Below are 26,729 nucleotides of genomic sequence, written 5' to 3' on the forward strand. Positions count from 1 at the left end.
ACAGTGGAAGAACAAAAAGAGGGGAAAGTAGAAGAAGAAGAGGAGCCTCTGTTCCCTCTGGTCGCTCGATAGCCGAATAAATTTGGGTAGCTCCCTGTTTTGGCCCCGGGCCACGGTTACGGCAAGGTAGACTTTTTCGGATATACGATCGGACCTTTCGTAACGCGCCGCGCACACCGGACAGTCGAGAGAAGCCACACGGGGACAGAGGGTGAAAAAGAGATAGGCGAGTCGCTCTCTCACGATGGATTTAATTAAAAAACATAATTTAGAAGGGAGGGTAACAGGTAGCGCTGCCGTTTGGTGGGAACTAACGGAGGCTCGGTCGCGGTGTAGCTTCGGCTATTCATGAATAAAATTATTAATCCCGTCTTCCAACTAAAACTTCTCTATCGCTTTTCGATTCCGACTTTTCTATCTTTCGGATTTCGATAGCCGTAAAACACCGCCGACCTTAATTCTGATCTCGAGAAACACTTTTAGAATTCATTTCGTCTTTCTCGTAAGAAAAGCGCCACGTTTCGGTAATCGCGATCTAGGGCGAATAATAAGTTGGACGGGTATAGTGCTCGAAGGAAATCACGGCGTTTTATCGAGACAAGTCTGCGTGTCGGCGCAGTTGCATGCGACGGCCGATAAACAAATAATTAGCATTAGAAGTGAGCTACGGTCAAGATCGAAAAGGCTGGCTTCGATGCGAAGCAGCGTTAACGGCGAACGCCTACCGCGTTACTTGCAGACTTGTTTTCCCTCCGAGTATTCAAGAAAAACGATTAACAGGAAGTCTGAAAATCTTGCGCTTGCCCGTTCTTCCTTTTCCTCAACTTAATCTTTTGCTACCACGTTTATTACCGTGGCAAATCGCGTTACGGAAGAGCTAATTTTTACAGCCCAAGCTGCGTTGCTTTTATTAAGAAGCCTTCGATATTAAGATTACGCGTGACTCGTTCTCGGACGCATTATGCTCGTGAATGCCGGGCAACAAACAGGAAACGAAAAATCTTTATTGCACGGTTTACGAGCGTTTCGCGAGAGATATCGAGCCAGCGTTTCTGAAAAGATAACTCCGAATCATCGTAGAGCTCTCGAAATTCCACGATTCGGAAAAATGAGCAGAGCGCTCGAATTCTCTTCGTTGCCTAACCCGCGGTCGACACGCAGGTGGATCCAATCAGAAACGAGTGAAGGCAGGTGTCGGATAGGCGGCGGTCAATGGCTTTCGAAAACGACCAACGCTTTTTACAGGGAAACCAGAAGAGACCGCCGACTAATTTCGCGTCCAGCTCTATTACCTGCCAAAACAGGACCCGATCTTCCCTCGGCTTTTTACCGCGATACACGGTTTAATTGTCTTTTCGAGATGTAGGTATTCTTCTGTTTCTATAGTTTGGCTAAAAACTCCATTTTTACCCAAGATTCTACCCTTGTTTCATCGCTTCGATTCGCATCGCAGTCGAGAACTTTATTTGCGACCAGAAGGACGCTTTGGCTGACAGGGTGGAAAAGAAGCTTGACGCGTAGACGTCGGATGTGGTTCGCCGCATGCACCGCCGAATCGACACCCTACCGGTTTACGGAGTTCGCACCCTCGCTGTCGGCTGGTTGCCGTTCGAACTCTGCCTCCCCCGCGTTCAGCTGTCGCTCTATTGCTCTCGCTTCAACACCCATCGGTTTTCGGATCGTTGCACCGGCTCATCGTCGCTTTCGTTCCAATGTTCGCATAATGGAGAGTCGAACGGAACAAGGAATTCCATCTTTTTGCATCTTTGGAAGCACCGCGAAGACATTTTCACGCTACCTTATCGATAGCATCATCGACAGATGGGTCATTCTTAGACGCGTCTGTCGGTTCGATACGTATCCTCGCTCTGCTAGAGACACGAGCTTTCATATTAGACCGCTCGTTGAAGAAAGTTTATGTCGACACGGCATCCCCTGAAACAGTCGGCTGCCGTTACACACTCTTCTCGGAAGGTAGTTTGCTCGACAGGCAAAGAAAAAGAAGGGAGAGGACGCAGCTCTCCTGGTTTTAATTTATGCGCAGCACAGCCGAAGGCGTTATTAGTCCTAGCTGGCTAGGATGGGCGTGACGTCACGCGGTTAAAACAAAGGATCCTAACCGTGCCCATCCCACGACGGATCTCTTTCAACCGTGCCGACAGGAGGCCGCGAAATCTACGACGGATTTTGTTCGCGTACTGCTTTCGATTCGCTCGTCCTTCTCGTTTAACCATGCGGAAATCTCGTCCTGGAGGGTCGTTCGAATTTACCTCGTCGTGCAAACAAAAGAAACTCGTACACAGGCTGTCGTGCATAGTATGCATAAAACATGCCCGGTCCGCGAAGAATCATGGTAATCGACAGGACAGGTATACGTGTAAAGGCGAGTCGAGTCGAGTATATCGGCGACTCGAAGGCGCCGCTCATGTTCAGCTAGCATAGAATAACGACTGCTTTTCGTTGTGCGCTAGGTAATCACAGACCGGCTAGAACCATCGTTCTAATCGATAACCCTATTAACGCCCTCCACCCCGATTTCTTGTTAAGCAACTATCCGAATCAATGGAGTGATAGGTGTTTTTAGATTGTCATAATGCGAAATCGATCTTAGTGTTTGACTCCGTCGAGCGTCACCGATTCTCGAAACTTATGCCGCGACAACGAACGGAACAAGTTTGTTCGCTCGATCGCCGTTAGGGAGGATATACGTACAGGCTCGAAACGAAGGTAGAGCAGGCTAATTGAGAGACGTCGTTGTCTCCACCGGGCCACTGTCATATCGTTCCAGCGGATCAATACGTAGCCTGCCTACAACCTGCACTCACGAAGCTCAAAGAGGGCGTGGCTCGAACACCACCGGCCGAGAGATACTCTCTCTCTCCGGTTCACCTCGGTCCCTCTCGCCCTTTCTGTCTCTCCTCCAGCTTCTCTCCCCTTTCTGCAACCTCTCGCCCTAGCTACACGGACTAGCAAGGACGATTTTGTCTTCCACCCCTCGCAGGAAGCCACGACGAGCAAGCGCCAAAACTCCCAGCCACCTTCCTATTCGTCGACGTGTTCGACTATCCTACGGTAACTATGTCGTGTGTCTTCCGACGACGCGTATCACGGATAAACCGATAAGGTGGCACAGCGAAGTAACCCCACGGCGTTAATGATACCGTGGACAAGGAGCTACACGATGACCGATAGTCGCAACCACGGTTATTATTCCTGGCAACCTTGCCCACGGTTACACCGCGGGCTCATCGCGGATTGGTGGGGTGCCCTCTTTCTCCATCCCTCTATTTGCCTCTATCATCGAAGGGTGCGTGCACCCGTTGTCTTTGGTCGGTGTTGGTGCAAGGTTGAACCGCGTGGGGGCGTGTCGCCTCGATGGCGCCGGCTGCTAATGGCTGCGCAGCCCGCCAGACTTTAATTTCCTGCCGCTTCCGCGGACCCTTTGCCTTTACCTTTCCTCGTCCGAATCCGCTGCGGTCCCTTCCCAGCCTCCAACCTTTCGGTAGCCACCGATCTAGTCCGCTCGTCTTTCGAACCTCCAGAAATAATGTCCCGACGATGATTTGCATGAGAGTCGCTCGCGTCCTCGTAGACATCGAAAAAATCTTCGCCGCTCGTCTCGAATGCGGCACAAAGCATGTAAGTCTAATCTACCCTGCGTACGGGCGATCGCTGATCTCTTCTAGGATAGGACCGATAATTTTGTGTCATTATATACCCTCCGGGGGAAGACTCGATTTCGGCGGTCGCCAGGACGAGAACAGGCAATGTTTCCTTTTTGGGTCGATTTAAGCACGATTATGGGCACGGCGTTCAGCGTCCGGTTGGATTTCGATATTACGAGCCGCGTTACCTTGAAAAAGCGTCTCAATCCCTCGAGCGATTTTGCCGATCGATATACGCGAGCGCCTAATTCGCGAAGCCCATCGAAACTCGTTATTATCGGTTTGCGTAATCGTATCGGAAGACTGGGCCGTAATTCTCAGGTAACACCTGCTCGAGAACGCATTTCGACCGTAATAAAATCTTGGCTAGGGTGCAACGCGGCCCGCCAACCGGTCGACCGACGAAAAATTCGATCGAGTCGAGTCGTAATCCGATCGTTATTTTTTTCTCGTTCCAGGATCATCCAGGCTTACGGGGTACTCCACTAGCGATGCTCGCCGCTCAGTGCAACAAGCTGAGTAGCAAAAGTCCGCCGCCGCTAGCCGACGCAGCGGTGGGTAAAGGTTTCCATCCGTGGAAGAAAAGCCCGCAGAGTAGCGGCAGTTCGCCCCAACACTCGACTGGAAGCGGCGGAGGTGGAGGAGGGGGCGGAGGAGGCGGCGGAGGAGGAGGAGGTGGATGCACGACGACCGGAGTCAGTCAAAGACCGGCCGCGACTAGCAGCGCCGGCAGCACAACCGGTGGTTACGCGAGAGCGCCGGTTACTTCTTGCGCGTCGACCGCGCCCCAGTACGGCGGTGATCTGTACTTTCCCGGAACGGCCAGCGCACAACCGGCCGGCGATCCGCATCATCATCAGAGCAGCTTGCTCGGAAAGGTCGAGGGTGCAACCTTAGGCTCGGTATACGGTCGGCATCCGTACGAATCGTGGCCGTTCAACGCTATGCCGGGCGCGACGCACAGCGGAATCAAAGCGAGCGACGGCTGGTGGGACGTGCACGGAGCCGCGACTGCCGGCGGTTGGCTGGACGTCGGCAGCACGGTTGGCGTCGGTGTTCACGCGGCCCAAATGGCCAACTACTCGGCCGATTACTCGACCAGTCTCGCGCTCGCGGGCAATCATTTGTTGACCACCGCGACCACCGCCGGTCATAATCTTCTTCAAGACACGTACAAATCGATGTTGCCGGGTGGGCCCCCGGGTTTCGGGCTTCACCATCACGCGGCCGCGTCTGCGAGCTCAGGCGCCGGTGCCGGCAGCCCTCAGGGTAGCGGCGGTGGCGTCGGCGTCGGGGCCGGCGGTGTCGGTCAGGCCCCTTCGCCGCGCTCCCAGAGACGTTACACCGGCCGTGCCACCTGCGACTGTCCGAATTGTCAAGAAGCTGAGAGACTCGGTCCGGCCGGCGTACATCTCAGGAAGAAGAACATCCACAGCTGTCACATACCCGGTTGCGGTAAGGTCTACGGGAAAACGTCGCATCTGAAGGCCCACTTACGGTGGCACACTGGTGAGCGACCGTTTGTTTGCAACTGGCTTTTCTGTGGCAAGCGGTTCACACGTTCGGATGAGTTGCAGCGGCACCTTCGAACCCACACCGGCGAAAAGAGATTCGCCTGCCCGGTCTGCAACAAGCGGTTCATGCGCAGCGACCATCTCGCGAAGCACGTCAAGACCCACAGCAGCAGCAGCAGCAGCAGCGGCAGCAAGGGCAAGGGGGGAGCGGGGAGCTCGTCAGCCGAGTCCTGCTCCGACAGCGAGGACAACGGGAGTCAGCAGAGTCCCACTTCCAGCTCGGTGCCGCCGCAGCCGCAGCCGCCGCCGCCGCAGCCGCAGCAGCAGCAGCAGCAGCAACCACCTCAACAGCCGACGCAACCGGGTCAGGCCCAGCAGCAGCAGCAACAACAGGCGCTGGTAGCGGCGGCGGCGGCAGCGGCAGCGGCGGCGGCGGTGGCGGCGGGCCAGGACACCAACACCACATCCCAGACCACCACCACCACCAGTCTCGGCCATCAGCCGACAACGCCCATGACCCCAATACAGATGACCCCGCCGCCTCTGACACCACACCATCCCCACCACCCCCATCTCCCTCCTCTAATGCACCATCCGCATCATCACGCAACATCCGTCCCGGCGGCGGCGGCGGCCCACCACCATCCGCACGCGGGGATGAGCATGCACTGAGCCCGGTGGGGCCCGGAGCCGGTGCCTGCAGTTCCTCTGCCGCAGCGGCCCTGGGCTCCCCCTTATCCTACCCCCTCAACCTGAACCTCGTGCAGAATCACGCGACTGTCGCTCATCACCATGCCACCTCCACTACCGTCAATACCACGTCCCATCATCAGCATCAAAACCACCATCATCACCATCACCATCACCAACACCAACACCAACACCATCACCACCAACAACAGCAGCACTCGCGTCAAACCAATTCCTATTCCGTGCAACAAAATCCTGGCACGCCGGGGACCGCGCAGACTCCCTCACCCTCGTCCCCTGCGCCTGTACATAGTCTCTAGGTTGTCGCTTCGTCCGACTCTCCTTCTGACACCGTTGGCTCCGTCACACCTATCTTTCCTCCGATTCCTGTCGGCGGCACCGTCCAACTCGTTGCTTTTAGAGATCGTTTCGACCGTCTTTCCACGAGAACGTCCTCGTCGCATCGATTGCTAGATTCTTTCGTTGGAATTTCTCGGTGTCTGCCAATTCTCTCCTCGATCGTTCCCTTCCAACCCTCTGTCGGCAGCTCGAGCCTCTCGTGGCACTCACTTACTATCCGAAACAAACTGACTTTGTTACTTGTAAATACTATAAATAGCGCGCGTGAGAAAGATATATTATATTATTATATATTATGCGGTGTAATGTTAAGCGGTGTAAAAATTCTATATAAATGCACTGTCGCGTTGTACCATACACTGACACGTACGTAGACACACATATACGTAAACACTAAACACGGTCGATAAATGGATACGAAAGGAGACGACTTGCCTCCCAACATTCTCGGTGGAGGCAACGGAGAATCGAAAGAACGGGCGATACGTACGACCCTCGATTCAGGACAAAAAATCTCTCCGAGCAGGTTCCAAACGTCGTTGACCGTGCTACAGATCCGTCGAACGGCGAATTTTCATTGTCGCGTTTTGCTTATTTCCTGTGGCGTCTAATACCGTTTGGAACTTGAATCTCGGACAAGACTCCGCGTTGATCAACGACGACTCTCTTCGATCTTTACATCACGATATTATGAATTAATTATTATTATTATTATTATTATTATTAATTATTAATTAATTAATTAATTAATTATTATTGATGTATCATTATAAAGATTATTATAAATTCATTTTAAAAAAGAAAAAAGGAAATAAACGATGCTTTTGTGAGTAACAGAATGTGCTTGGATGATTCTCTTTTCTCGTAATCGTGTTCTCCACTAAACGTCTCTCGTCTCTCTTAACTTTTCTGCTCTTGCTTCTATCGCTGCTAATCCGAGAATCGGTATCATCGACCCTGGTAATCATTCTCGGGAAAGGACACGAATCCACTATGTCCGGCGTGAAAGTAAGCTATTTATTTCCAAAATATTGTTAGTTTCTTGTTCACTTATGCACGGCAGGAGATAACACGCGCCATTTATGTGAACGTCGTCTTAGCTAGATCTTTCTTGCAACGTGGATTCGCGAACTAAATCTTGAGAAAGGTTCTCGACCATCTTCTTAGCTCGATTAACTCGGTAAGCGTTTTTTTATTCGGTCTACGATACACTCCTTTTGGCCTATTTCTACCAGTGTCCCGAGACTGCTCGCTACGTATCCGAGCACTCGACGTTATTACCGAGGATGACTCGGCTTATTCGAACACCTTGGGCCTCGAACTTCCTTCGCTAATGCCTAAATAATGACGTATACTCGCGACACGCAGCTTTATAAGCTCCGATAAATTTAATTACCCCCGGTTCTCGAACGTCCGCGTAATTTCCTTTTAATCGCGCGTCGTTAAAGAAGGATGTGTGTCCAGTGAATCGAGCGATTCTGTCTGCTATTCTTCCATTCGGAGCTCGACAATTACGTCGACAACGGCCAACGCGAGGAGAAAATTGAGCGATCTGACAACGGCAGACCGTAACCGAGCCATAAACGCGATCCCCGCTCGCGAGCGGTACGCTCTCTAAATCGGATCAATATGGCAGAGATTACGAAATAAGATCGTTATGCAAAGCAGTCGGTGGAGGGTCTGAAGCATTGCGACGCAACGATCCGCGGGGGGTGCGGTTAATGTCGAGCACCGTACAAGCTCAGGGGACGGCTTTTTCGGTGATTTAACCAACGAGGGTGAACGTTTGTTATTCAATTTGCGATCCCCTTGGTACCAGTCACTGCTCTTTCCCTCTCTACCCAGGGATCATCGCGCCTTACGACCGTCACCGCACGCTTCCAACCCGACAACTATTTCTCCTCCTCCGTTCGGATACGATTGCCATTTATTTGTCATCCTCCTTCCGTCCTGTACGCTTCCATCCGTTTCTTTCGCCTCTATTTCCAAGCACTTTGCTACTCCATACCATTACATTAGGGGTTCCTTCACCACATTAACGTAGTTTACAGACATCATCGGTTTCCAATCAGCGCAACGTATCTTGCACGCTTCGAAAACATCCTAAGGAGAGGTAGGTGGAAAAATTTATTTCAATTTTTTACAGCGATGTACACAGAACGGTAGTTCTTCGATCTCCTCCCTTCGGTAATAAGATTCTTCTTTCTGTCACAGGAAACGCCGAACTGCTCGTTGCTTGGTAACCGCGCGTCTGCTTGATATTCTGAAAAGCATCTGAAACAGAAGAGAAAAAATAAAGGAAAAGTTTAATAAAGAGTCTTTTGTAACGAGTAATGATTCTAAAACATCCATCAATTTCCTTCTCGGTTTTAACCAAAAAATCCTAACGCCCTTTAGACACGCGTTATCGAACGAGCGTGGAAGAGGTCCAAGAGAGAACGAAGTACTTTGGAACACTTTGAAATCCCACACCGTTCTCATCGCCGGCGACAACGAGCACAGAATCTGGACAAAAGCTCGAAAGCCACGCGGTAAGTATCCTTGTCGGCCCTCGGAGGCCCGTTAACAAACCTCATGAAACTAACGACTCGACCTGCTTCGAGACCGCCACGGTGTCGGATTTACAAAAGCTAACCTGGCTCTCCCTTTCCTCTTCCTTTTGTAGGCGAAGAAGCAACTCGTTCCCCGAGGTGTTATAATTAAATATATCCAAAAATAACGTCGAATCAACCGGTCGGCTTCGTTAACCAAACAAACGACCAAGAAAAACACTGAGAACATAACACGTTTGCTTCTTTTTTAAAATTCAATTAACAAGTTCTAGGAACGGTTTAATATCGACTCTATCGCGCGAGTGTCCGCGAATTTATGGCATGCCGGAAATCCTGAGGGCAATCTCGATGGCGCGTAACGAGCGAACAGATTAGACTTCGATACGATCGTGATCTACGATTCAACGACGTACTCGATAAGGAAGAACGCTAACGAAACCGAGAGCATGTGGTTAACGAAGTCGTAGGGTACGGGACACATGCGTGAGCTGATACAAGCTTCGAGAGAAACACACACGCCCGCACACGAATCAGAAAAGCACACACGTGCTGGTACCAAAAGGCATACGAGTCTTGTTACCAAAGTGCCGCTACACGGAGAAGGGCCTCGTCCTGTTCTCGAGCATGACAGGCGGACAGATTAGAACGTAGTTTTAACTTCGAGTTCTCGAGTGGACTACCTTTGAAAAGTTAGCCGTCTGTTGCGTAAATTATCGACAAATTAGGTATGCTTCAGAGTAGGTGTCTCGAGCGATAACAGTCATTTTTAAACGCTTCTAACGAACCTCGAGTAAATAATTTGAAATCGAGTTAAAGGTGTACGTCCATTAGACGAAGTAAAACAAGAATAGAAGTTTAACTACGTTGGTCGAATCTGTAACACAAACCCGATAGCATTACTCGTCCGATTCCAACTAATTACTCGTCGTTAAAGGTCATTAAAGTATCTGGTTGGTCCATACGACACTCGCGGAGGGAGCCGGTGACGCCGCAATATTCCTCGTACCCGATCAGTGAATCAACACGGTCCGACAATAACTTCGTTACGGGAGCTTACCCTAATTGAAACGGGTCACCGAAACTAATTACCAGCCGCTGCCGATTCATGATCAAATTATTCGGTTCCGAGCCGCGTCTATTCATCTTTGATCGATCGCTCGTTCTCCCGCGAGACTCGTTAACCCGTTCGCGTCGCCAAATTATTTTTCGACCTTCGAACAAATTGCAAGAGGAGACGGTCCGCTGTTCCCGTTGAAAAACGAGCTACATTTAGGGCAGAGCGAACGCGTCGACGTTTCTCCTCTCGCGTGAATTTTACGAAAACTGGGACAACGCGAAAAACTACAACGCGAGCCACGAAAGGTACTGCCCTTTTATCCAGAAACACTGTCTATGCTCTGCATCGCCAACACGTTTATACCTGCAAGCGTGACGGATCGTGGGATGACTGTCAGAAATCAATTCAATTCCTTCGTATCTAATTCAATAATCTGACGAGAGTGAGTAGGCGAGGACTCGAGGAACGAAGAATGTAAATGCGATAAACGAAGGTTGGAACGATGTACGCGGTAAGAAGGAGCGGAGGAACAAAAGGCACCGCGCGACTTCCGGTTGACTCGCATGGTCGACTCGCCACTCATAAACCATTCTCGACGTCGAACGAAGCCGACTGGCTGGAACCGGGTCGGTTAAAAATCTGATAAATGATGTTTTCACGGAAAGTCGATTAACACTTCGTACGTGAAAACGCGAAACGGTCCCGACTCGATCCCGATCGAGAACCATTTATCTTTGCACGCTGTCGACTTCTGCTTGCGCGCCGAGGCATCGAAAAAGTTTCTAAATGGACTCTACCATCTTCGACGAACAGGATCTGTTCGCGCAGCTGATTCAGTGTCGATATAGAATATAATCAATTACCCTTCTGGCCATTCGGATACGAAGAACACGGTAATTTCAGCGACAGTGTTATCGCGACGATAGAGTCGTAAAAACTGTTCTCGCTGTCAGCGATCGAACAGAAGAAGAGTGCTGTAAAAGGTTTCTCGAGTCTGAAAAGAATGGCACAGTAGCTATCGACCGATAATTTCATGGCACATCGAGTAGGTATGTCGAGAATGGATGGAAATTAGTCGAGATGGCTGTCGAGTTCCGGAGTTAATTGATACGTCTGCGCCCGAAGCGGCGGCAGAATATACACACACGAGCTGACAGAGAGAAAGAGAAACGAGCCAGAAGAAGAGAAAAAGAAACGGGAGAGAGAAGGAGAGAGGAACTCGTTGGCAGTTCGCGCCTGGTCCAGATCGGTGTGCGTGAATTGGTTCGAGCGTTGGTCCGTTCAGCGTTCTGGGTTTGTCCCTAACCCGCGTGATTTAGCGGCTCCGCTTCCTGGCGATCTAGTTAACACACGTACACGAGTTGGCCCGCATGAAAAACAGAGAGAGAAGTGGACGGATACAGGGCACGCTTCTCTCCGAACCTCACGGGCCATCGCAACATGACTAATACCCTTTCGACCGTATTTTTATCTCGCTACGAGCGAGTGCCTGTTCTCCCGTGTTACGGCACCGCGCCAAAAAAACACCGACCACGAACGGATGTGCCAACTTCGCGACGACATCGCGAACGTCTTTGACTATTCGCGTAGAACGGCATCGAGCTGCACCATTCCGCCATTTCGTATCACGGAAAACTCGACTTTCCACGAATCACCGAATATCGGTCGGATCTAAGATCGCCGTGGATTAGGTGCGATTGAAATGTCCGAAAACGTGGTTATAAGTCGACGCGACTGGCTGCCAGGTCTCTGTCAATTAAAAATTGATCAACGACGTTTTAACGAGGAAAAACAAAGAGCGGAAGGCTGATCCGAAGGATATCGGAAGACGATCCATCGTTAATAAGGCTATGCCAAGAGTTGGCGTTGAAAGCACACGTTAGGCTGGAGCACGTGTCTGGCGTCGAATATCGGAAGGGCCACGACCCGCCCCCCTCTACGAGAGAGCTTAACGATCGTCGTTATTGAATAAATCCGACGCGGCGTTATACGTTGCCAGGTCGACGAGCGTCAACCTGAAGGACCTCCTTCGTCGAACGTACGCCCACCGGAACGGTGATCGATTCCGATATACGAGTCCTGTATAATGAGGCATCGCCGGTACACGAGCGAACGTACGTAAGTTCCGCGCCACGAAGATGGCTCGGATAAGAAACGAAAGGTCGAACAGAGTGGGAGTTTGGAATAGGAAATCGTGTAAAAAACGTCGACTGCGTTGAACAGGGGGGAGGATCGAGTCGGCATCGTTCGTTCGCAGTTTTCACGGTTACTCATCGATCGAGATATACTCTTTCCGTTTGGTTATTCACGAATTCGTCAAATCGTCGAGTGGAACCCACTGCTCGAAGAGAGTAATTTTGCGATACCGGAAGAAAAAAGGATATCGTATGCGTGATTCGTTCGCGGTTCGACAGCCCCGAGGCTTCGACTCGATCTGAATTCGCGGCCACGCATGAATAAGGCATTGCCGTGACAGAGGCGGAACAACGGCATTGCACGTTACGTCGGCCACATGCGAAACATCTGGCATTTTTCACGTGAAAGAGAAAGACCGGAGAGACCGGGCCCAAAGACGAATTTCTGAAACGGAGTACGCCCCCCTGTCATGCTTCTCCGGCGAGACACACCGAGAGAGACCCCGGGGAATTTGTATTGTCGCGCCGCTTTTATTCTACCGGACACGGAGAAATTATATCGCGATTGTTCTTCCATCTAACCGTTAATTAGAAATCAATGAGCGCACTCGTGCGTGGAACGTATTTTACTGCCGCCGTACCAACAACCGAAACAAGCTGCGATTGTACCGAGGTGTCGATTCATTTTCTAATTCTCGCTTATAGACAAGACACGTATTGTTAACCGGTGTTTCAATTCGAAAAGAACTTAGCTCGAATAGCTTTTTGTCCCGTGTCGTATAAAAATGTATTTCGAGTTGCCTAGCGGAAGAACCTGCCCGATACTCGCAGAGAAGAACTCTTCCCGGTAAGAACAATTTGCCGGTAGCACGGGCCGCTAATTGTCGAGCAGTACCATTGGCCGTGTCACCGACATTCACCGTGATCAGTCGGCGTAAGTAATCAACTAAAACGCGCGAGACAATGCGTGAAGGTGTGGCACGCAGCGGGCTCATTGTTCAGCAATTAAAAGCAGTTTTCTTTCTTTGTACTTCGCCACCTGCCGCTTTTGTTTGTATTTTCATCGCGATTAACGCGCGTGACCGCGCATTTCGCAACTCGCTGACCACGTCAGATCGCGTCATCTCGGGCACAAACGGATCCGATGCGACAGGTAACGCTACCGAAAACGTTCCTTCAACTTTCGTCCCGGATTGAATTATGTATAGGCTAACGCCGATGCCCCATGCTATCGATAATACGATACAAAAGCGATGATCGATTTAATAAATTTCTGATAACGTTGTAAATAAATACGATCGAATAATCGGTAGCCGTCGGTGGCGTGCCTACGTCGACTCGCAACGTAAAGCTTTCGCAAAAGTTTCGACAAAACGAATCGGTAAATTGAATGGCGAATAGTTACAGCCGAATAATGACTGTAATTTGAAGAAGGCGCGCGTACTTTCTAGTTTCGTGGAAAATGTGCTTTGATTTTCCCTGCGTTGCAGCGCGCAATTTCAACGTGGAAACAGTGTCTGTTTGTTTGCAGAGGCGGGCAAGGGTAGCCATGTAAGTGGCAGTCAGACTTTTACGTCCGACATTATACAATATCCGGCCTTGCCTATATCTCGCGTAATCGTTACTCGCGAATCGTTCCCTCGTTTCGCAATGGAAAAGCCTGATTTGACAGCGACGCTCGCGAATAGAAAACTTAATCACGGTCTTCCGAAAACGATTGTCCTTGTGCTTCCCTGGCATCGCGACAAATCCTAATAATTTTCTTACGAACTTCTGTAACGTGTATTTGCTTTCGATTTCCCACCCTGTCATTATATCGATCCTTCAAGATCCATCGTGTTGGACGTCGCAGAAACGCGTGCATACGCTACGTTTATCGAGGTCGTCGCAGCAGCATAGGGACAAAGCTCGATAAAGAGGTGGCTTTGAGAGGCAGAAAGGAGAGGGAAGAATTATTACCGGTAGTCTTCGACGGGACGTTTCGGTTGCACGAAGAATCGACGCAATGGATTTGTTTGGGCTTTTACGTCGAGTCCCTTTATCTCGGCAGGACCCACCGGGTAGACTTTCGAGAGCACCGGAGGAGACCACTCGTGTGGTCGCAAAAGTAGCCGTATTCTGTTTGCTCGCGTTACAAAACATCTGGAAGCGACGTCTATACCTTCGAGCGAAAAGTCTATAACGACTTTAGCCCGATTTCTTTTCAGCTCTTTATTCGTCGATGCTCTCGAAGTGCATAGCTAACCTGGGACAAGCCACTCGAGGTGCACGAAGGGAGCGCGCATGCCACTTTCTTGCTCGTTTTTCGTTCCGCGTGTCGCGATGATTCGATCGAGAGGGTGCATCGTCGGTGCACCGAGCGCATCGGCGAGACAGTTTGAAAGTCGGTTGATCGTGCCGGTGCGTGCGAGTAGGCTGTTCGATACACCGGACTTCGACCACGGACAAAGAACGACAAACCTTCGCGAATCGAGGAAACGACGGGAGCCGGGTATTCTGGTCAGCTCGAAAACGAGGAAGTGACGTCGGACGAATCGATGATTATAATTAGTGGCCGATATACCGGAACAGGAACGAACTGATTACGGTAATCAGTAGCACGCAGTCGCACGCGGAATGATTCACGGCGGCATAAGGACTAGCGTGGAGCGAGTTAGAGAGGCACGGAGGGAACAGGAGGGAGTAAGAGGGAGCAGCCGCGAACAGGCAGGAAAAAGGGAGAAAACTATGAAAACGGTGGAAGGAAAGAGGAACGACAGAAAGGAACTGCAAAGAGAAGAGGAGGCTGGTCTCCTCGCCACGCATGCGCGTGCACAACTCTTTCCGTGAGCGACTATTATTATATGCCGTATATAGTGGCGAACAAAAGGGTCCCCATATGGCGACTCGCGGACTAATGTATGTCATTAGACGCATTACTCTATGATAATTAAACGTCTATATGCGCGGTATTGTTACGCTCGTACCTTGCGCCGTATTACCGGAATGACACGTTGCGCTACAATGCTTCGGATGTCGTGAACGATTCGCTTGCCCGCTTCCACGCGTTGATTGCGCGCTCCTAACAACGGATACATCGCCACAGACCTACCGCGGGAAAATACGAACCTCTTTGTTTTCCCGGTTGTAACGTCCCTTGGAAAGCATTTTCGCAACGGATACTTCTGACAGTTCTACGGTTGGATAGTCGAAAAGAAAAGAAAACATTTTATTCCAGATTCGGATTTCCAGCAAATTTTTCAACCGAGTCGTCGTTGGAACTTTCGTTGAATTTATTCGACTCGTGAGCGAGGCGAAAAAGTTTGGCGAGTCTACAAAGTTGTTCGAGTTCGAGAACAGAAGAGAGGCGGGCACGAAGAAATTTCTGCGGTACAACGACAAAGAACCGCGCAATTATAATACTATTGTCAACGACGCGATGCGTCGATCCTATTTTGCTTCGGATCCGTCCTTTCGGCGGAATCGCGAACAATGCGCGAGTCGGAGCGATTACCCGAATCTCGAAGGTAAAAGAAACTCCTCGTGAAAATAAGGCGAAATCGAGCGAGGAAACGTAATGTAGGTCGGTGATTATCCATGTTCCTTTCTGCTTTTTCGAACAGAGAATCGGACCACTAGAACTGGGTCAGATGCGACTAAATACAGGATGCAGTCTGATACCACGTGGTCTGCGGTCGCGTATACGTTCGGTCGACTCTCGTCGTGGCCAGTTTCTTCGCGTCCTTTATTCTTTTCGTTTCATCGACTCTTTTCTACCCGGATGCTGCTATCGAGCGGTGGTATTCCACGGTCGAGCTTTCAACGCTCGTTTGTGGGGCGCGTGCATCTCTCGTGTGATCGCGGAGCGTCGTGTTCGCGTCAACCGCAACGCTCGTCGCATCTGTTTCCCGTTCGCGCGGTTTGCCAACTCGCGAACCGTCGACCATCGATAATTACAATCGCGTCCCAGAAACTCGACGACTTCTCCCGAGTCCCGTCAACGAATGGATCCGATTCAGAGAATCATTTATTCGCCGGTAGTTTACGCGTACGAGGTTCGCAAAGACAGACACGTCGATGCATCTGCCAGACGTCCCCGGGTGCGACACGGGGCGCGACACGAGTGAATATTAGGGCACACAGATCGGGGCGTGTCCGATGGTGTCGTTTCCTACGTGGTATTGTACGTCCCAGGATGAGGCGCACCTGGGAGTGAACCCACCACGCCTCTGAACCCCGTGCCCGTGTAAGAGGTCTTCGTGGACGTACCCGTGAGGGTACACACGCATTCCACGTACGCGCGCACGCGTGCATTCATGCGCGTCTGTCCCGTGAACGCGTGTGAGCGTACACCTACCAGCTATAAGCGCGCGTTCGCCAACTACTATTCTCCAGGCACGGCTTCGATGCGAGTGCGATCACGCATCCAACGCGTATGACATACCGGATCGTGCGAGAACCGTCGGAGAAGACATAATACGAGTCGACTATTATGGTCTATGAGATCGTTCGAGATGTATAACGAATACGCGGAAGACCAAGAAAAAATAATGGTGTCCTGAATTGATATCTATCACACCGTTCCTAGCCCTCTATTTCGATTCTCATTTTACCCGATTCCCCGGAGGATCGTTTCGCATTGTCCGTTTTGGGGAAACGAAAAGGGACAGAGTCATGCGGAAGTACGAGATCACGATATACATATAGCAATGTCTTGTCCGTCTGTATAATTCGGTACCCTGCGACAACGTGCATTACTCGCGCGACCCAAATACGTCTGGGGGCGGCCGGGGCGGAGGCGATGCCGCCCCCAGGTGGGTTAGGGTGGTACCCAATATATCTCATTCCATTCGTGCGTAAACAACGCGTTGGAAAGTGTATCGGTCGAGAGACCGACGGCCAACCGTTGGTCCCGCTTGTCGAGCAATCTTAGGAAAAAAGGAAAAGAAATCTCGAACGAGGAACAGATGGTCTCGGAAAGAGTTGAAAACAATTTCACGGGAACAATATACTTCTCGATATCGCGTGTCAGCGGTATGTATTGTCGCAATACGCGTGTACGGTTATTGCCTCGAACAGAGAAATTCCCATCCTCTAGCTCCTTCCTCGCTCGTATATCGCGCGGAGAAGGGTTTTTGTTCGACACTCCGGCGGCCAACAATAAGGTAACTGTAGTTCTTGGAGGGTAACGCGAGTGGCGTAATGGCAACAGATGGAGAAACACGTTCGTGGAGCAGTCGATGTCTTCGGAAACGTTTTCTTTTGAATAGCTGTCCCACATATGCCTGAAGGAATAATAGCGACCGGTCAATGAAGAGAGAGAGAGAGTCGTACGCATGCGATCGTGGCTATTCTCGTTCGCGGTGGACTCCTTTCCGGTTACCGATCACGCGTATCGTGAAATCGAGTAGCGTTTCATGGTTGTAAACGGTAATCGGATCCATGTATTTAATAATCGACGCGAAGCGATCGTAAACAGTTCGGTCCAGTCACGTCGCGATTAATGTTCGTGGACAGATGGTCGTCAAGTACGGTTACGATCCAAAGATGTATCTCGTCGCGCGGTCGTTAAATTTCTTGGTACTAAACGCGAGAAGATATACTACAGGACGCGTACGTATAAACGCATAATTTGTCTGGTAGCGATCGTTCCGCGTTAGTCCTCGAACGATACGCAAGTATACGCCGAAACGCAGTCAGCCGATCGTTTTTAGGTGCAATTAATCGACATGTCCGAGTACGAGAAGACGCGTAGCTGCACGTGCTACCCGCGGTATAACAAGCGAATCATAAACTGCTGTTTACAAGGCGATGCCGATAATAGATGACAAATATTGGCAGATGCTCGAGCTCGAGGCGCGTTGGATGCCCCTAACCTCGTCCTTTCATTGCGCTGCCCTCGGGCACAGGGGTTCCTAACTCGGTACCCCAAAATAGAGGATGACGTTTCCGTGGTTTCTTTCTCGGGCTGCATTGTCGGCTGGCCCGACTCGGGTTTTCTCTATCCCGAGCCGGAATGCATAAATCAAACTGGATCGGTGCGAAACCCGGTAACAATGTTCGATGTGGATCGTTCTCCCTTCGAGGAGGAAAGAAATTTCTGGTCGCGGTATTTTCATGGCACAGAGGCGCGACCATAATACGACACGATGACAAATGGTACGGGTATACGATGCTTCGGAGCGTTTGGAAAACCTGCGTGTCGTTTGTTCGTCCTCGCAAGAAAGAAGCCACGATTCAGTGATCGATTCGTCGACGAGTCGAGAAATCTTTCGAGTAGGCAAACAAAGCGGATCCTTTTCGCGCGGTTAAACTGTCCCCTCTTTTCGTCGGTAGCAAAGACCGAAGCTTTATAAATCTTGGTATAGTCTCGCGAAGATTACGTGGTTGGATCATGACCAATATCGCTGTCGTATTTCCGAACGTTCGCGATCGCTTCGGAGACGCGAATAAGTTTCGTTCCCAATCGGTAAGGAGCTTCGGAACAATGTGCCGTTTCCGAAAATAACCGATCGGGCGTCTCCGAAATCACGTAAAAATGTCTGAAAGGGTAGAACGTCAACCGCGTGAAGAACTGCTCGCAAGAGTTACGAGTTCAGCGGGCGATAAAGTTGGTCCTCCGTAACGCCCCGCACAGATCCAACCAACGGATTTCTGTCGACGCCGAGTTTGTTTTATGCGAGCGACGCGAGACTGTCAGGAGGAAGCGCGTCCTTGTTTCTGGTCCATCTGCTCTTTATGGTCCTTTAAGGAATTCAACGCGGATCGAAGAAATGACGAATCATACTGTTTCGCGATACCTCGAAACCGGAAGGGCACGATAATAAATCGAAACGTAAAAAATTGTTCGACGATTTTAAAATTGGTCGAAAGAGCGGCAACTCGATCGAGGTCGAGGTTACTCGTTTTAAGGTTCGTTCCAGTTGACGTCCGGGTGCGTCGGCAAAGAAACGCAAAGCGTCGGGGTCAGGTGTCAAACGGCTCGACAACGTCGGGAATTCGTGGTCCAACAAGCTCCGCGCTGAACACGATGGATTTCTAGCGATCCGAGAACGGGGTTTACGGCCTCGACGAGGCCCAAGAAGAAGCTTAAGAAGATGCCTGTAGGAGAAGAGGGGCCGTAGGTGTCGCCGACAGCATGTGCTCGGGGCGTGGACCAACGCGAAAGAGATATACTGCTTCGCCCGAGTATTTATGGCATATCCGCACTTCGTCCGATATATATACATCAGGGACAGCACGGAATGCGCGAACAGCCATCCCGAATAATTGTTTCTGGAAGCGCGAACGACGAGCTTATTAACGACTCGGTTCTACCCTTTTTCCTGTTGCTCGCACGCGACGATTCGTAGGTCTACAAAGTCGAAACGTTCCGAAATCAAGTCGAAACTTTCGGAATGAAAAAGCGCCAAGAAACCAAAAGATCGAATGATGACGTTATGAGGGAAAGTGGATGACAGAATGTAATTAACCTTCCGAGGCGGAGCAAGAGTAAACGAATGCGGCGATTCTTTCGAAGTGACTCTGCAGTATAAGCTTTTGGCCTGAGCCTGTATTTTTTCCCGTTACTCGTTTTTCTCGCCCTCTGTCACCTGACTTCTTTATCCGATAGACGATAAATCATCGAACCACTTCCTTGTACGAACCACGTCGAAATATGCATTGGGCGATGCAAGCTTTCAGCGTAGGGGTTCAGGTAGCCGTACTTTATCGACTATTTTGTTCGCGAAACGATCGTTAAAATCCTCGTAAGATACACGGTTCGTAAAAGTCGTTTCAACGAAAATCTTCGTTAAACGCACGATAGTTTCGTTGAGGAAATCTTATACGACAGACGCACAGACAGGTATGTATGTCAGTGTGTTTTTTAAACTGTACGTGTACCGTTGCATCCGGTACCATTTCTGTCGTTAACGACGAGTCACCGATAATTACGTCGCGGTAGTAGAACATTTCAACTTAATAAGTAGCAAAGCCATTTCGTGTTCATGAATTCTACGAAGGAGCGCTCAACGATGTTTGTACATACATCAGAAAAAACGACGTGTAATCATCCAGAATTCATTGCCAAGAGTTGATTTGCAAGCTTTTTATCGATCCGGGATGATTATCTAGCACTCGTACACGCGACGAGAACTGCGGATATGACACATTCATTACAAACGGTTTAACACGGACCTCTTTGGTTCAGCCCCTCCGTGTAATCGCGTTTCTTGCGCGGCGATGAGTTACACTCGTACAGACTTCGTACGCGTATGATTCTAACGAGGTAACCCGTTCGTGTTATAATCGAGTGCAATTAATGAATCGAAGATGTTTGAAATTGTAGCAGGTACATAGGTGCTCGACTTTCAAAGGATAGGTAAAAAACTGTTAGGGAACAGAGCGGGGCAATTAGTATCGGATGTCGATAGATCGCGAGCCACGTATAGGAACCTGCAGGAATCGGGGCCTACGGTTTTCCCAGCAGGGTGCAACCTGTGCGACTCGCAAGGATCGAAAAAGGGCGACCGTTCGTTCATTCATCTGACCAAGCAGGACACTAATAGCTCACCTTCGGGTTCATTCAGAACGAACCGTCGGGGATCCGATTCATGGGAAACCAAAGGGATTAACCGGCAGTTCGGTCGCGTTGCGGCTTTTCGGAATCGTCCTCGAGCAAGAACGCGAGATTCCCTGGTCGTAAATAAAAATTGGGGTAACCTTTTGCCGGACGATGCCTCGGAGACGAGCAACTTCGCCACGGAAAAAGCGTTTTCACGGTCGTAAAAAAATTCATGGGTCATCGCGACGCATTTACGTTTTTTCCCCATGGTTTTCCTCACGAATAAACGTCTGGTACTATTTTCACTTTATGACCGAGTCCATGGATATTATTTATCGAGAGGTAGAGACGCGAGGACCACCCTTGGGATTTGAGTGGAGTTCAAATTTGCCCGGTCGATAAATATCATTCGTTCCGATACTCGAGTCTCGGGCATCCCTCCGGCTTTGGGTGTAACTAAACAGAAGGGCTGTTTGCTGCCATGTGTTTCCCTTTGCCGAATATCGTCTCTTTTACGATCTTTAAAACACTGATAGCCAAGTGCTTTTCCTTCGATCGCTATATGGTCCCTGGATCAAGGTGTTGTATCCGAAGTACACGTTTATATTCGTAGCGAATACATCGATTAGAACAGTGACGAATAACGAATCTTCAGCTTTGGCGCATTTTTATGAACTTCACCCCTTTCCATTCGGTAGAAACTATCCATTGGTCAGGATAAACGTAACGATTGCCGCAGTCGAAGGGTCGAAGAATCCCTCGTAGACGGTCGACCCTCGGGAACTCGTTTCCATCATTAGGGAGCGGCTAAGTGGCCACTAGTGCCCAAGGCCGTGGCAACCGGGTACTCGAGGTGGACGCTCCAGAAAATGGCCGACGATAAACTGAACATTCGGAACCAACCCCGAACTCTGCAACGTCCGAGCTATTTCCTGTTTGCTTCAGGCTCAACCACGGCATACCTTTTGACCATAAAGCTAATGCATCCGTAGGGGTCGCGACTAGGGTGTCGATCTATGTTTTGTCCCCTTTCCCTTCTCGATCTCTCCCCACCCCTTGTTTTTCCAAAGCTACCTTCCGACGTTTCTGCCATTGTCGCCAAGTACACGTTATCGTTGAAAGTTTCTGACAAATCGGTCACGTGTCGAAAACTCCGGCGCTTTTCAACCGTGAACGATCCTTAAAGCGGAAGGAAGTTGTAACCAGGAGCCGATAAGTAGCATCCGGATGAACCCCAGGACGATATCGATGCCAGATGATTCTATGAGATTTCCAAATAGCGCGAATCCGTGCGAACCGGAGAGGAGTGTAAAGAAACGTCGGGTTCTCGGTGGATCATAAAGATAAATAGTTAGCCGGCAAATTTACGCAATTGGTAGCGAACAACGGCGAACGCTGATGGCCATGGGAAAAAAGAAAAATCCACGGACGAGGTAAGATCGAAAGCGGAGAGGGAAGCGAACAGCAATCTACGGAAATTGGCAAGAACGGCGAACCAATTTCCGAAAGAGGCCCGCAAACACTGGCCCAGGGGTCAGTCAGGGTGAGGGTTAATCGTCGATGAAACGATCCTCGTTAACGCGCCCGACCGATACGCACCGAACAAATCTGTGAAAACGCTGGCCACTTCTCGCCAACTATCTTATCGTCGAGCAAATAAAACGATTCATACGTTGCACCGTAACTAGCTCACGATTTGGGTCCAAGTAAAATAAATTTGTTCGAAAAAGCGGACCGAACAAATAAGAACGGAACGGCTAAAGTTCTTTACGAACGGACGAAGGAAACAAGAAACAGAAGAAATCATTAACGGACTTTCTCGAATCGGGATGACCTTAATGCGCGTTGCACTCGAGTACCTTCGGGACCAAAAACGTAATTTTGGTCTCGTGGACCACCGGCTGGCTCGTCGTCCCAACGATTAACATTCCCAAAGCAATTGCACCCACCTCGAGTAGAAGAGCCAATTTCTTCTCCCTTCTTGCCGAATATCGTGACCACGCTTTGGATGCGTAACTGAGAGATGGCAGCACCGCTCGAAAGCTGCACCTGCGACGCGGGTCATCCCCGAAGATACTGCAGAATACCGCAAAATCGAAGGAAAAAAATCTTGTTGAAAATTTCATATTTGTCTCTACGAATGTTTGTTAAATGTATTGCAAAATAAACTGAACACGCTGTTCTACGCATCGAGATAGTAAAAGCATGACGAGAGAAGGAAAATCTATCAACGTTGTTTCTTGTTGGGAAGACTGGGTCGTTTGCCAAGCCTACAACCTTGATTCGCGCTCAGACATTTTTGTCCTCGAGTGTCGCGATCGGGCGGCCTCATCACGCGAATTACAGGCTTCGCTCGTGTTCGTGGGTGCCTCGGAGAGTCGCGTGGATAGGCGGAGAGCCTGGAAGAGTACGACTGCTTCGGATGAATTGGCAGACAACCTCGAAGAACCTGCGGTACCTTCCAAAGAAGACTGTTTTCGATGGCACAACACCGTGACGAGCTTTACGAAATCTTCTTTCTTCGTAAAAACGACCGAAACTTTAATCGTCACGAACAAAATTCGACTTCGAAATAGCCGATCGAGATCGTGTTGGAGGGATGAAAAACGTTGCCGCCTTTGTTAGGTAGGTTGGAGAACGTAGAATCGTGTCGAGTCTGCGGCACGTCGCATGAAATGAGGAGCTGCAATGGCAAATAAATCGCTTCGCTCGCGTCACGTCTCGATCCAAGGCGAGACCGAAGGCTCACGAAAGCTTATGATGGACCCGCGTGCACTTCTCTCCTACTCTTTGAAGTCGCCGCCTCGCCCGCAACCTACCTCGGGTGACAGAGCTCCGTCTATCCACCTACGCCGTCGCACATCGAAACGCCGATCGAACAGACGATACACTTGACCGATACGCGGAATCGTTTCTCCTCGGACGAGACCGGATACGATTTGACGCATCCGAGAACGCCGTCGATGATTCGTTTTCCTGTCTTGCATACATTATTCGTTCGTTATGCAACTATGAACAATTATTTTCTATCACGCGATCTCCGAACGCAACATTCACGCTGATTTTAGATGAGTCGTTCATTTATAAATTGCTCTTTAGGCTGAGGGTTGTAAATTCCCTCGAGGAAAATAAATATTCCATTATCTGTAGCGGTAATAACTTCGAAGGCTCGATTGCTTTTCTTTCTCTGATCGTACAGTCGCGAAAAGAGCTTCTCTTTATCGCGATCCTATCGACGATGCTCGGAAGGAATCGTCCAACTGGAGTGGATAATTCCTTCGCGAGCAAAAGAACCTCCGTGTTCGCGTACTCTGCACGGTAATTGAAATTTGCCCAGAATGGTGCACAACGTAATCGCCGTATACGTTTCAGCGTAATTGATTATCGACCTCCGACTTCGCCCTCAACTGCGAGGAATTCAGGAACGCATTCGCTCGTTACGGTAAAGTTGCGATCATTTGTCGCTTTTACATCGTCTTTAGGCGACTCTAAAATTTGGATCCAGGGTTACGGCATCTTCGCGTGTTGTCGCAGAAGCGCAACCAACTGTGATCCGTTCTTTTCCGGACACGTTCATTACCCCTCGAACCTCCGACATCGTCATTATACCTACTCTCGACTGAATTATCGAGCTGTTATTATCCTACTGGCGAATCTAATAAAAGGCCGTCCTCTCTGACTCTAATTCATGTGATACGCGTATCCGCTCGAACCGCTGGAACGTTTACCGTTCCCTTCCATGCTGCGCAACGTAGTTACATTTGCGGCCGTGAGATCCGTATTCGCGATTTCCAAAAATCGTCGAGGCAACTTTCGATAACGCGTTCTTTGTGCAAGAACGCCTGCGTAACGGCGCGTATTTGGTACGCGATATCCGCGTAACCGGTACGCAGAGTCGCGAGTAAAAGCGCAGTACCTATGCAGGCGGATATAGCTACATTTTTGGCATTTTGCCTCGACCTGCCTCTCCCAAGGAATTCAACCTTTTTCCCTCTCGTCCGTTCAGCCTTCCGCGGTCTATAATCGTGTATGCAAATCGTCACACAGCGGCGAGGTGAAGCAATCGTCCCGCAATCGTGGCTTATTAAGTCGTTCCGCTGATTTTCTGTATTCGATCGAGGGGAACCCATTGGCGAAGTCCTACCTTGACCCCGAAGCAGCAGGTCGTCAGGATCATCCGTGATTCGGAGCTGCTACGATAGCTAACTGATACGTGTAAAAAATTTCTAAGGAAAACAGATCCTCTTCGCGCATTAATTTTCCCGTATTTGAACAACGAGGCGAGATTTCTCAGCGGACAACGAACTAGTTACGAAAGGGTAAATTTGAAATTTATCGGTCAAACATTTAACCGTTCTACTTTTACCACGTTGCTGTAAATGCGGTTCGCGTCGCGCAGGGGAGTTATTAACTTTAGACGGGTTGTTAACGTAGCGTTTATTTTTCTGTTCGTGCATAATGCTCAACAATCTGCGAAACTATGATCCCTCACTCGTTAGATGCAAATAATCTGGGGAAAAGATCTCTTCGAGCGATAAAAGAACAGAAAACGCGTTTCTCGTCGTCCCCGCAAATGCACCTGCTTCCGCGAATGGCGGTTTATGATTCCAATTGGCCGCGAGCGCAGAGAGTAGCAGCGTTGCTTCTTGATACGGAAAAAACTCGATCTCTAGCCAGTTCCTAAGCTGATCCCCATTTTCTATCGCTTGTTCTATCTGGATACCCCGGCTCCCGCCGTAAAACTCTAATTATACTTAATCTACGCGTTGATCTTCTAAAGTCGATACTAACGATGTTGAAATTAACGCGATACACGCAGAGCCATTTGCTCCCGTTATCGTACGATCTCGTTTCCAAAAGGACGATTCAATGTGCACCGAATCGGGACGAGAAAAATGCTTTCCAAAAATACCCACTGTCTTCCTGTCTCGATACGACTAATTTGGCTGCAGTTCAGAATCGGTGCACCCGATTTTTTGCTCGGAAATCGAACACCCTCTCGTTCTGAATTAGCCCGATGCAACGCAACACCCTCCTTTCTTCCATTCGATTGAATGCACGGAACGGAAAACCCACGTTAGAAAAGTTCGCCTAATAAGCTGTAATCGGAGAGACTCGTAGCCATCGCCCCTTCTATTCGAACCACGATCGAAGATTTTTATCTCGTTCGAAAATCGGCCGAATTAAAAAGTTGCAGCGATTTCCTCTCGTCGAGATCGCGTGCACGCTCTCCGCAAACATTGGACGTCAGTTTTAACAGCGAGTTCGCTCGTGAATCAAAGAAGACGGCCTATTTATTGTGTCGCTGCGCCCTTCCGACGTGGGAACTTTGGAATAGTAAGCCATGGGGAGAACCCATGAATCGGCACCCCCGAGCTAATCGCTCCATCGCGTCTCGCCTTTGACAAATTCGTCAGACGGTGATAGATGTTATTGACTGCTTAGCATCGTATACGTCGCTACTCCGTTGATCGCCGAGTGATCGAGCACCGATAACTTTTCATTGAAAACTTTCGATCCCTCAAAGGGTCTCCCTATGTTTTGACGCCAGCGAGTTTAGATACCGCTTTCGAACGAAGGGTATCCACTGTCTAATTAGCGCTCTTAAATAGCCACGTGCCTCGAGGGAGATTACGATAAGTTCCGTCAAAAGATCGCAACCCCGAACACGACGATTCGGTCGACGAAGTTTCTACAGGATATTGGAAGCAATAACGACGAGCCGCGAATTCGGAAGGATTTTCCAGAGACGCCGGTCTGCCGGTTCGCTGCAAGATTGCTGTAGGGTGCGAGAAACCGTCACTTTGATATGTAAATACACGCACCACGGGGTGTGTAGCAGCCGTTGCACACAGACAAATTCGCATTGCGTGCACGCAGTAGACACGAGGCGAGCAAGCATCGAAGGCTTACGCGCGTACGGATGCGGCAACCCGGTCCAAGAGCAACCGATGTGTATTTGCTTCATCGAACATGCCACAATGGAGCTCTGACTGTGAAGGCGCATCCACCGAGGGGGAAAGGGGGATAAAAGATCGACGCGCAAAGGGCAAAGAGACCCGTGCCTCGAGCCCACCAGAAACATTCAATATCACCGTCGATATTGCTCGTAATGCTGTTCGATTCGGCGCTTTCCACGATTCGATTGCCGGTTCGTGCCAAAGTCGAAAGGTGGAGTCTAAACAAAAAGTTTTCTACGTCGTTGAAATTGATCGTAATCGACGGGAAGTGC

At 49.8% G+C, this 26,729-nt stretch overlaps 1 protein-coding gene and 1 long non-coding RNA gene across 4 annotated transcripts in view; one reads left to right on the forward strand and one right to left on the reverse strand.

Moving 5' to 3' along the window:
• The window catches only part of Sp1 (transcription factor Sp8), a 65,411-nt gene extending 58,343 nt beyond the window's left edge, over positions 1 to 7,068 (forward strand). For all 3 annotated transcript variants that reach the window (XM_076532563.1, XM_076532561.1, XM_076532562.1), the window contains exons 2-3: positions 4,124 to 5,174; positions 5,243 to 7,068. In XM_076532563.1, coding sequence (XP_076388678.1) covers positions 4,157 to 5,174; positions 5,243 to 6,189 — 1,965 coding nt within the window. In that variant the 5' untranslated portion in view covers positions 4,124 to 4,156 and the 3' untranslated portion in view covers positions 6,190 to 7,068. The remainder of the gene's footprint in view (positions 1 to 4,123; positions 5,175 to 5,242) is intronic.
• A 1,119-nt stretch (positions 7,069 to 8,187) lies between these two features.
• On the reverse strand, positions 8,188 to 22,615 carry LOC143264601 (uncharacterized). Its single transcript, XR_013038402.1, has 2 exons — positions 22,447 to 22,615; positions 8,188 to 8,503 (listed from the first exon to the last, which is right to left on the reverse strand). It is a non-coding gene; the product is annotated as an uncharacterized LOC143264601 (long non-coding RNA).
• Between the last annotated feature and the right edge of the window lie 4,114 nt (positions 22,616 to 26,729).

The sequence above is a fragment of the Megachile rotundata genome, chromosome 6 (genome assembly GCF_050947335.1).
Source record: "Megachile rotundata isolate GNS110a chromosome 6, iyMegRotu1, whole genome shotgun sequence".
Classification (NCBI taxonomy): Eukaryota; Metazoa; Arthropoda; class Insecta; order Hymenoptera; family Megachilidae; genus Megachile; species Megachile rotundata.